This window comes from Delphinapterus leucas, chromosome 6, assembly GCF_059928025.1.
Source record: "Delphinapterus leucas isolate spDelLeu-1000000601 "Yukka" chromosome 6, BTC_Dleu_Yukka2, whole genome shotgun sequence".
Lineage (NCBI taxonomy): Eukaryota > Metazoa > Chordata > Mammalia > Artiodactyla > Monodontidae > Delphinapterus > Delphinapterus leucas.
In genome coordinates, this window is record NC_143134.1 from 115301105 (window position 1) to 115312500 (window position 11396).

An 11396-nucleotide genomic window follows, 5' to 3' on the forward strand; every position below is an offset into this window, starting at 1 on the left:
CTCCATCGGGCTTCGCGTACCCGCAGCGCCAGTCCGCCCGCTCCCAAACTTTCCTCCTCCGCTCCCCTCGGCCCGCCCGCCGGCCTCCTGCGCCGCCGCCCGCCGCCGCCGCTCCCTCCCCCGGGGCCGCTGGGGCTCGGATCCCGCCCGGCCGAGGCGGCGGAGGCGGCGGCGGCGGCGGCCGAGGGAAGGGAGTGCGCAGACTGGCGCGGGGGGCGGCGGGCGTCCCGGCAACTCGGCTGGCGCTGAGAAGCAAGTTGAGCGGGGCTACCCGGCGGGGCGCGCGGCGGCGAGGAGGCGGCGCGGCGGCCGCGTGAGGGCAGCGGGCGCCGCTGCCTCCGCCTCCGCCACCGACGCGGAGCCCGGCGCTTCCGCCCGCCGCTTCTCCTCAGCCTCGGCGGCGGCGGAAGCCAGACCGGGCGCCCGTCCGCACCGCCTCAGCCGCGGGCCCCGCCGGCCGGGCGGCCCCCTCCCCGCGCGGGCGGGGAGCGCGCGGCCGCCTCCCCCTCCCCCTCCCCCTCTTTCTTCTCCTCCCTCGTCGCCGCCGCCGCCGCCGCCGCCGCCTCAGCCTTCGCCTCGGCCGCCGCCGCCGCCCGCTCCCGCCCGCGCGCGGCGGGATGGACGATCAATCCAGGATGCTGCAGACTCTGGCCGGGGTGAACCTGGCGGGCCACTCGGTGCAGGGGGGCATGGCCCTGCCGCCTCCCCCGCACGGCCACGAAGGGGCGGACGGCGACGGCAGGAAGCAGGACATCGGCGACATCCTCCACCAGATCATGACCATCACCGACCAGAGCTTGGACGAGGCGCAAGCAAAGTTGGTGTCGTCTCATTAAGCATCTTTTGTGTGTGTGCGGGAGCCGGGCCCGCGGCACAGTCGGGGCCGGGGTGGCGCCCGGGCCGGGTCCTCAGCCCGGGGCGGGGAACTTTCTCCGAAAACAGGCCGCCGGCCCGGGCCTCGGGGGGACTTGCCCTGGCGTTCCTCGACGCGGGTGGGAGTCGGCAAAGTTGCTCTCGGGGCGCGGGACGGACTTCGTGCCGCGTGGATTTTGTGGGTGTCTCTCACCCGCCCCCCTAGTCAGGCTCTCTGGCAGCCCGGCCCCCTCGCACGGATTCAAACCTCCCGCCTGGACCCGGGTGCACGCCGCCGCGAGCGGGCCCCGGGCCGCACTTGAGGGAAGTGCAACTTTCTCCTCGGCCCAGGGTCCCAGCGCCCGGCTCCGCTTGGCCGCGGGACGACCTCGCCGTGCGGGCGGCCGCCCCAGCCCGGGCGCTGGGCGATGGGCGGTTCCCCGGCGGGTCCGGGCGCGGGCGGCCAAGTTCTCGGGAAGGGAGGGCCGCCTCGCAAACTTTGCCGAGCTGTCACCGCCCGCTGGCCGCAGCCGGCCGGTCGCCCGCGCAGCGCCCGCTCCCCCGGCGGAGGGCGGACGCAGGAGCCCCTCCACGCCGTCGCCTCCCGCGGGTCGCCGCCGTCTGCCCCCGGATCGCGGCTCCCCGAGCAGGTTCGCGTCCCGCGGTGGCCGAGACTGCTGACTGCCAGGCAGATGGGTCGTGCTTCGTGCGGGCTGGAGCTTTAGCCGCCGGAGGTTGTCGGCTGTCGCTAACTAGTCAACTTGAGTTTCGGTTGACTTGCGGTGGTTCAAAAGAGCCTTCCAAAATAGGGGGCCGGAATTAAATATTGGGTCTAACTTAAAGGAAGGCGCCATATTATTCCATAGGTGATGCTAATACCTTTGTGTTTTGCTATTTGTTTTTTAAGGAAACATGCCCTGAACTGTCACAGAATGAAACCCGCGCTCTTCAGCGTCCTGTGTGAGATCAAAGAGAAAACAGGTAAGACGCTGCGCCCCGCAATGGGCCCGGAGACCCCCGAGGTGGGGTCCGAGCTACTCCTTCGACTCTCCAGTTGAGAGCTGCTGCTTTTGGGCACCGCCATCTTTGATCATTCTTTCCTTCCCACCTCCTGATCGTGAGAAAAAACTGCAATAAATCTGGAGTCGATTTCTTAATTTCGCTCCTTGTGTAAAATGAAGTGTAGATGCGGACGGGTCTGGGTCGCAGTCACCAGGCGGCCACCCCTGGCTGCAGGCGGGGAGAGGGCCGGGAGCGCCTGCCACCCTTTCCTGCTCCTTTCGCCTTGTTTGTATGTCAGTTTTTAAAAGGAGCAACGGGAGACTGGATGCCAGGGACCGAGACCCGGGGAGAAGCATATTCCGAACTTTGTTTTACGTAGCCTTAAGCTTCGGTTCCACAGATAGAAGAATAGATGCAATTGAACAGACCCCAGTACCATGTTTGAAATAGTGTTTTAGTTGGGAATACTACTTTTAAGAAGCAGGAAGGGTAATGATATGTTTAGGCATATACAATGTATTTATTACATCTATTAATACTTTTATTAAATTTTATGTTTAAAGCCATTACATTGTAAGCATACTTAATATATTTTATGAAGTAGAAAAAGGTCCACAGGTGCAGGTTGAGCAATTTTTGAAGTGTTCAAGGCAGGGAATATATGAGGAGACAGCTTTTACAGAAGTGCTGGAATGAAAACTACAAATACATATTAGACAAATTTCTGACAATTCATTTCAACTTAGTTTCCTTGTTAGACTTTTTAAAATTGAAGATATTTTAGTCTTGAGGTGATAGTAGCGACTCAAGTGGAATTAGAGATTTAATCTAGATGTTTTAGGTCCTATTTGGCGTGATCTTCCCTGTATATGGTGAACAAGTGTGTGTGTGTGTGTGTGTGTGTATGTATGTATGTATGCTGGGTATACAGTATTATAAAGTTGCCATTTTTTAAGTTGGCAAGAGAAAAGAAGGGAAAGTTAAAGTCTAGGCTATAGCAGTGTTTAAGTGGAGATATTTAAAAGGTTAAATGTGATTGTGTTTAAATTGAGTGTACAAATAATAGCACACTGTATATAATTGTTAGTTGGTAGGAGAGTTGCCCTCCTTTTAAACAGATTTTTCACCCTGCAATTCTATTCTGATCCTAAAAGTAATCAATAAAAGGTGAGGGGTTATTGCTGTGTATTAAAATATATGCTAAAACCATAATTAACAACAAATATTGAGAGCCTTAAAGGGTGCTTTTCCTGCTTTTCATTCACATAGTATGCATGGTTTCTTAATGTTGAGTGATTGTTTTTAAGATGTATTTTACATTTTGAAAACCACAGGCATTTAAAATTACTAACTTTTACTCTGTTGATTTTTAGCTACCTTTAGAAAGCATTGTGATTTAAAACATAGCTAATTTTTATCTGACTATAAAATGAGACATCAAGCATTAAATCTTGAAGATTCTTAGTTTAGAAGCCTAAAAGTGCGTAATTCTCAGTAAATTATGTTGCTTAATGTCCAAGGGTTTTCTTGCTATCAGGGCTCCACTTCAGTTTCTGCTGACAGCTAAGCACTGGGGTATTGACTATGTTGTGAATATTAAGATTGATTCAACTTTATACGGCTTTATGTTACTCGAAGAGGGGATTGATGTCCCTCCCCTCTCACCCCCTCCTCATGATTTGTATTTATTATTTTGCCTATTTAAAGTTTTGGCCTAGCTAGCTTGAGAACCAAACCCAGCAAACTGCTTTTCTTGTTTAGACGTTTAGCAGCAGGCAGAATTCAATTAGGAAGCGTAAGTCCTCTAGTTGCTTATTTGCACAAGACTTAAGTTACACCATTCTGAAAGGAAAGTATAGTCAACCTCATGTCAAAGGTGAGTTACAAAAAAGAAACAAGCCTTTTCAGAGTCTGGGATTACTGGCAGAGAGAGCTTTGGCAGGGCGCTTGCTGTTTAAGAAGCAAGAGGTAGCTGACAAAAGAAATTTTTGTGTTTTGAAAATTGTTTGTGAGGCTTTCAGTGATAACTTGTAAATTAGATCCTCTTTTTGTGCTTTGGCCAGCGGATCCAAGTTTGCACGTTATCTCTTTTGTAAAAGCCAACAGCCGACAAAGAGTAAAGGCGGCTGTCTTGGGCAGAGGCATCTTCCTGCCAGCCTCTCTGAGCTCAAGAGGGACGGGATTTAAGTACTGAATGATTGATGGGGGTGAAGCTCTTTCTCTGCTTTCCTTTCTCCCCTGCTACCCATAGCTCCACCTCACTCCAAAACTAGTCTTAGAAGGAGACAGGGACGCTGGGCTCAGAATCCTTGATTTGAAATAAAACAGCTGTGTAGACATTAGTGTTACTGAAGCAAAGAAACTGGGACAGCAAATTCCAGGCCTCCCCCCACACCCCCAATCTGTTCCCACAGTCATGCTTTGGAAACAGTGAACTTATAAGCATTGTAGGATATAATGTATATTGCATAATGCTTTTTAAAAAATCATTTTATTAAATCTAATAACATAGTATCCAAAGATTAATTCTCTATAACCTAGAGAAAGTTTACCTAGTCATTTGTAATAGAAACTGGGAACATTACGTGATGACTCTGTCCTGCACAATAGAGGGGTAAGGGGTTGACTAGTGGGGAGATGGGGGGTAAAGCTGTCCTTTCAATGGATAATGTCATTTCAGTTATGCTTTTTCTAAAATAAGACAGAATCATTAAAAAAAAATCCACGTATTTGTAGATCTGCCCAGTAGATTTTGAGGTTTCTGATCAGGCAGTGAGCACTGCAAGTTCTGATGCACATGAGGGATTTAGTTTGGAAAACATCTTTTTTCCCTCCTACCAAATAAGAAAAGGTATTTTCCCTTCTGACATATAAATGAGTAATCTACCACAATTATATTTTTTTCTTGTTCAGAGGTAGGAAAAGTATACTATGAGATGCTTGCTTTTTCTTGAAAATGTGTTCTTTCATAAAATTTATCATACAGTTATTTTGGGGCAGAAATATCTGTCATTGTTGAATTTTGGTATTTATGCATTTTGAAAGCACCTGAAAGTTACAGGCTTTAAAACAAGATATTTGTCCATTTTAAACTAAGTAAGCAACCAGTGAGGTAATTGTTGATATGTTAAGATTTCTTTCTCTCTCTCTTTTTTTTTAGTCATATTTTACCATCTATCTATCATTAAATATCCGTGATGCTATGAGGTCTCCTCATCTACATACTTCTTTGGGGGCATTCCCTCACATCTTTCTGGCCACCTTAATCTTGATTGTTGAAGTACTTTGTGAGAGGATTCCATCCTCATAAATCTGTCTTCTTTCCAAAGCCCTTAATTATGAGAGTTTGAATGAAGGAAATGGCTCTTTTTGAGAAAAAAATGTATTTAAAAAATTTTAAAATGAAAGTTCAACAGTATATAATCTGAGTCATATTGTTAAAAAATGTTGTGTATTAAAAAAAAAATCAACATAACCTTTTCCTTTCTAAACGGTAGGTTAAAATACTCCACATTGATAGCTGCCAACCAAACTCTGATTTATTGCCACCACAAACCCTAAATAGCATTCATTTACTAGTAATGTCTAATGGCATACATGATGGTTTGCCAGATTTGTGGCCTTTGTGAGGCTTATAAGCAGGACTGACTTGGGAAGATCATAAAACTTAATGAACTTCTCTACTGCAGGAGGTGTCCGCAGGGGAAGAGAAAGGCCTGCTTGCCTGGTTGGACTGGTTGAAGTATTTTTTATGTTTAAGGAGAAGAAGGAAATTACTATTAAAAATGCTTTCCTTTTAAAGGAACCCTCCCTAGAAAGAGTCATAAGGATTTTACATATCAAAACTGGATCAAGAAGGTAGCTTGTGAGTTTTTATATGCACTTAGAATATGATATTTATGATTAAACCTTTTATCTTTACTGCTGTAAGTGTGACTAGCTTTCAGAGGGGTAAGGCAAGTACTCTCAGTCAACACCTCTCTATTTAATTCTGACTCTAAAGGTTTAGAGACTCATGGTGTCTTTCTGGTTTGTTTTCTTTTATTTTAATGCTTCAATATAAAAATTTGTTCATTTTTCTTCTTCAGTGCCATGTAATTCTTCAATTCCCAGTGTATAAAACCCAAATATTCCATCAAGTGAAAATTTAACAAGAAAGGTGAAAACTGTTATATGTGAGTCTAAATGTTATATATGTTGCGTACATTCTTTTAAGTTGCTCTTGAGATACTTCCAATATAGTTATCATTATTTGTTCCAAAGTTTTAAAAACAAATGCACTGTTCCATACATGATTCATTTTTGTGAACTTATTTTCTAGTTTTAAAAAACTTTCTATTATGAACAACTTCAAATGTAAAATATACATAGAGAAGAGAAACTTGAATCCCCATGAACTCATTGCCCACCTTCAGCAGTTAGCAACACTTGGCCAATCTTGTGTTCTCTGTAACTCCCACCCTTTCAAAATTATTTTGAAGCAAATTTTAATGGACCTTTAACGATGTAAATTTCATATCAGTTTTAGGCATTATGGCTTGTTTACATTGGAAATATTAAATGCTTAAACGGGAAAAAATACAAAGTTAGTTTATCTTGGAAATGTCATAAATTGTATTGCTTTATTACAAATTTTTCCTCAGAGCAGTTTAAGAATATTTTTTGTTTTCTATTTTTATGGATTTGTTTAACTTACTGGAGCTTTTTAAGGAAATTTTGAGGGAGGATGTAAAAGAGTGATGTTTTTCTAACTTTCTTTACTCTTCCTCTCCCATCCTTAGAAGACAATACATGTAATACGTTCATAGACAACTTAGAAAAAAAAAATCTTACTTCTCTACTGGTTTGGAACTTCATGATCTAAGGTGTCAAGCAGGTATTATCTTTAAAGTATGGACCTGTCTTCCAACCCTTTTTTTTTTTTCCCAGTAAAAGGATATTGAACCCTATTGTCAATACTAACTTGATCTGTGCAAGTAATTCTTTCATGCCTCAGTTTTAGTGGACTTCATTTTATTATAGATTTGTGTAGTTCTGGTTTTTATTTGGGACTTTACTATGTTATTTTATTATACTAATTTACATAATTTTATTCTGAATCAGAAGTATATTAATACAGTGGCAAAGGAAGCCTTGCCTTGCCTCAAAGAACACATCGGTTCACTGGCTTTCATAAAATATATGTGTGTATATCTTTCATGTTAGGATCCTTTTCCTTTTAATTAATTTTGCTTGTACTTTTAGATTTCTGTTTACAAATTTTGTAAATGGCTACTTCCAAGACATTTAAGTTTAATGTTTTATTTGGATTATGTATATTTTGATAGTCTATGGTGGCATTGTGTAGGATGAAGTTCCATGAAGTACGGCTATGAAGAATGAAAACCACATTTCATGAACCACACCCTAAATCAGTCATCGCTTTATTTTGTACTCATACCATTGAGGTATCTATTCAGAATAAATACTTAACGCATCAGCACCAAACACATCAAGTTAAATAAGGATTTTTAGATTATTTTTCCTCTATGTACACGTGAACAACTTTAGGTATTTATTACTTCAATATTGACACTATGAGAATTATGTTTTATTTGTTTTCTCAGCAGTCTTGTGTTTTAGCCATTTATCAGTGTGATCAGCATGATTTAGGTAGTAACTGACTAACAAAGCTTGCACACCCCCCTCCCATGTTGACCTTTTCAAGCATTTGCTCTACTTCAGTAGGCCATTTGAGTCTTTACATATGAAGAGAGTAAATAATTTATATCACTATGTAGTGTGAATTGGTCAAAGTTTTTTAGATCTGGCTAAAAGATTTTTTACAAAGTTATAGAAGTTAATCAAACACACAAATTGCTATCCACAGCTATGTGATAGTGTTATATTTAGCAAATAAATTAGCAGGAAATGCTTGAATGAGCCTCTGGAAAAAACCCCATCTTTTTATATACCTTTAGACACAGAACATATTTGAAAATAAATTTCATTAATCTTCAACACTTGATTCTAATTACCCCCTTTGTAGGCAGAATAGTAACCAGAATCTCTTCTTTATTGTTATTTTTAAAATAGGCATATTCCATAAATATAAGATGTTTGTAGTTTTTGATAGTAACAGTAGTTTGCTTTGGTACTAAATTTGAGTGTATGTCTAGTAAAAAAAAAATTGGTGTGATAGGATGTGTTAAGTTGAATTGGCATAGCATTTTTTTTTTTTAACTGACTATATCTACGTGATAGTAACTCATTTGGACTGAAAACATTTAAAAGTAATTATGGATAAAAATCATTGTTAAAAGTTTTGTACTTGTTTTCTTCAATTTAAGTGCTTTACAAATGTTAAGCTGTTTTGAACAATAACCCTTTTTGTGTGATCATATTAATGAGAACTTGGTATACAATGTATCCTTTTAATGCCGTTGTTTCCTCACAATGTTTAAACCATTATTTGGGAGACTCAACATATGTTATGGCAAAATGATTTTTTGTTTTGTTTTGTTTTATGTGATACATCAGTTTTCAAAGCATATTTCTTATGCATCACAGTCCAGCAGGTGGCTTTTTACATTAAAAAATTAATAAATTTAAAAATCCCATAAAATTTTATTTCAAACTCAAATTAACTGAGAATGTCAACATTTTCTCTGTTTCTATATTAACATTTATAATAGGACAAATGGTTGCATATAGAAATTATCTGCAACATAATCTAAATTAAGATTCTAAACAGGCATTACAGATGCTGGTAACTTTGGCAATTATCATTTTGTTTGGTGAACAGTAGTAAAACAGTGTGCGGTAAAAGTGTTTAGAGAGAGAGGATAAATAAATTGAACAGTTTTGCAATGCAAAGTGGTTTGTGGTGTTTTTGAGGATTTCTTGGCTCTCTCTTAACTGCTATTGTGAGCCTGGAGCAGATTTCCCCATTGCTAATGCCCTAGAAGTATTAATTCACTTTGATATGCTAATTAGAGGGCATTATGCAAGAAATGAGATTAAGTGGCAGCATGAAGCCATTTGCCTGTCAGTAAATTGAGAGCTTTAGCATCAGGAGGAGCTTTGTGTTTTTTTTTTTTTTTTTTTAAGTTTCTCTTGGTTTTGCATATAAATAAAATTGATTGAAAGGTCTCCAGAAGCTTCTAGAACATTGGTGGATTTCCCCCCCATGATTATTTAGATGTAATATTAAAGAATTTTTCTGCATATTAACTGACCTAACTGGGGATAACAAATACGAAGTTTTCATTGTGTTCTCTATATATGAAAGTATACTAAGAACTTTGTGTCATCTAGTCTTTTTTTTTCTAAAGCCCAATTTCAGCAAAATGGCTAGTGAACTGTTATCACTTCTTTTCAGAAGTGTAAACTTGTATGTGTGCTTATGCACCCATGTCTTCAGTATAAACTGAACTTCATAAGAATATTTTCTTCATTGGAAAGGATGAAGAAGTTGTTGAATGGGGCTTCAGGAAACTATATTAAATGAGCATTAAGACTCTGACTTAAGTACCTAATTCTAATTGCTGGGAAGAATTAGAATTAATTTTAAATTCTGCCCTTTACACAACCTGTGGAATTTACATTTCAGCATATATCTCTTGTGTTAAGATTACTATATTACTTGATTTTCGTGTTGAAGATGGAGTTTCATACTTGATTCTGATTTTGCTTTTGCGGTTTAAGCCAGGCCTTTGATGTTCTCTCTATAAAACTACTATGTGATTTCCTGTATATTGTGGGGAAATGCATGAGTGAATGCTGGGTTAGGAGTGGTGGATGGGGAGGAGGACAGAACTCTGGGCCTGTGAAAAAATTAAGGTTTCCTCAAATATGGAACCTCTACCTGTATAAACCATGCTAGGGATAGAATTTCCAAACCCAGGCTTAACTACAATCTGAGGTATGGTTAGACAGGAGAGGGTTTGGATCAAGCATTCAGATTGAGGCTTGCTTCTAGCGTCTGAATTCCACCACTGTAGCTGTGCCTCTAGACCCAACAAACCATAGCTTCTCTTCAGAGCCCTATGGATTATTTAGTCACCACAGCTGCCATGCATACATACTACCAAGGCTGGCATCTCCTCCGAGTGCATGTGTGGTGCTTGTTAATGTTAGTGGGAGTCAGGAATGTGCACACAGAGGGGGATGAGAGTCTCTCCTGAGACAAGAGTGCTGATTGTATTTCTTAGTGAAGAGGACTTAGTGTACCTACACATTAGCTGCTCTTCTAAATGAAATACTTGGTTGCTTTAAATTCTCATTCCCTTCTCAGACTCCCTTAACTAGTTAAATCAATGAGTCTTCATTAGTCTCTGATTACTTGCAAAATTTCATTTGAAACATATGAAGTTATTTTTCCTTTTTTTTTCTTCTTGCGGTATGCGGGCCTCTCACCGCTGTGGCCTCTCCCGTTGCGGAGCACAGGCTCCGGACGCGCAGGCTCAGCGGCCATGGCTCACGGCCCCAGCCGCTCCGCTGTATGTGGGATCCTCCCAGACCGGGGCACGAATCCGTGTCCCCTGCATCGGCAGGCGGACTCTCAACCACTGCGCCACCAGGGAAGCCCTGAAGTTATTTTTGATTGAAATGGGAACAAAAAGCTTTTGAAACTGCATATTATTATTTTTTAAATGAAAGGTTACTACTAGCTTTCAGATGTACTGAGCCTTTGTAAATAGGAATTTATAGTGGAATTATGGGAGGGACTTTTGAAATACTTGAGTGGCGTTTGATGGGGGAAGTCACAGCATTTAAAGAAATATATATATATATGTGAAATGGCAAGCTCATATGTGCACATTATGTAGAAACCTTTACTATCCAAGTGCCCTCAAATGAGGAAGAATTGACTTAGGTGGTCTCATAAGTTTCTTTCTTTTCTCCTCTCTTCTTTAAAAACAAAACAAAACAAAACAAAACCCTAAGGATGAAGGTAGTTGGAATTCATAGTCAGATATATCATTTTCAACTTGGAATAGGAACTAGAACAGGAAATTGATTTTATATTTATTGTGAAAGCAAGAACTCTGCCACCGACTGACAGCCATCCATGTTTTAGTTTTGTGATAATTGTTCACAGACATTACTCTGCAGTTGGCCCAGATTATTTATAATGTTGATTCGGAGTGTTGGTCCATTAAAAGATATGTGTATAATGAATATCTTTAATTAAACCAAGTGATACTGGAATATTCTACATTGGATCTTGGGTCGAGGATTAACTGTCAGTTCTGGTAAGAACAAGTTACAATAGATTGTGCAATGATTTCTCTGGCTTCAAGGATGTATTTATTACCATTTTTGAACAAATTATACTAACATGAAAAGTTGTGTTTGAAATGATTGTGTGCTAGATAAGGCGATACATTACAGGAATGGTTGGGTTTATGGAGCTTTATGTTGAGGTTTTCTCAGAAATTATAGCACAGGGCTGTCACTATAAAACCCACTGATATAGTTGGTAATAACGTACAGTGAAGGTATTTTTAGATTTTCACTTGTTATTCAAATAAGTGAGAACCCTCCAGTTTTTCTCGTCA

The 11396-nt window shown here is 41.4% G+C and overlaps 1 protein-coding gene across 7 annotated transcripts in view; it reads left to right on the top strand.

Annotated features, from left to right (window-relative positions):
* The first annotated feature begins 514 nt into the window (after positions 1 to 514).
* Positions 515 to 11396, top strand: part of PBX3 (PBX homeobox 3) — a 230318-nt gene continuing 219436 nt past the window's right edge. For 2 of the 7 annotated variants that reach the window (XM_022578733.3, XM_022578735.3), the window contains exons 1-2: positions 515 to 817; positions 1760 to 1833. In XM_022578733.3, coding sequence (XP_022434441.1) covers positions 618 to 817; positions 1760 to 1833 — 274 coding nt within the window. In that variant the 5' untranslated portion in view covers positions 515 to 617. The other 5 variants (XM_089913751.1, XM_022578734.3, XM_089913754.1 and 2 more) reach the window with 4 other exon arrangements.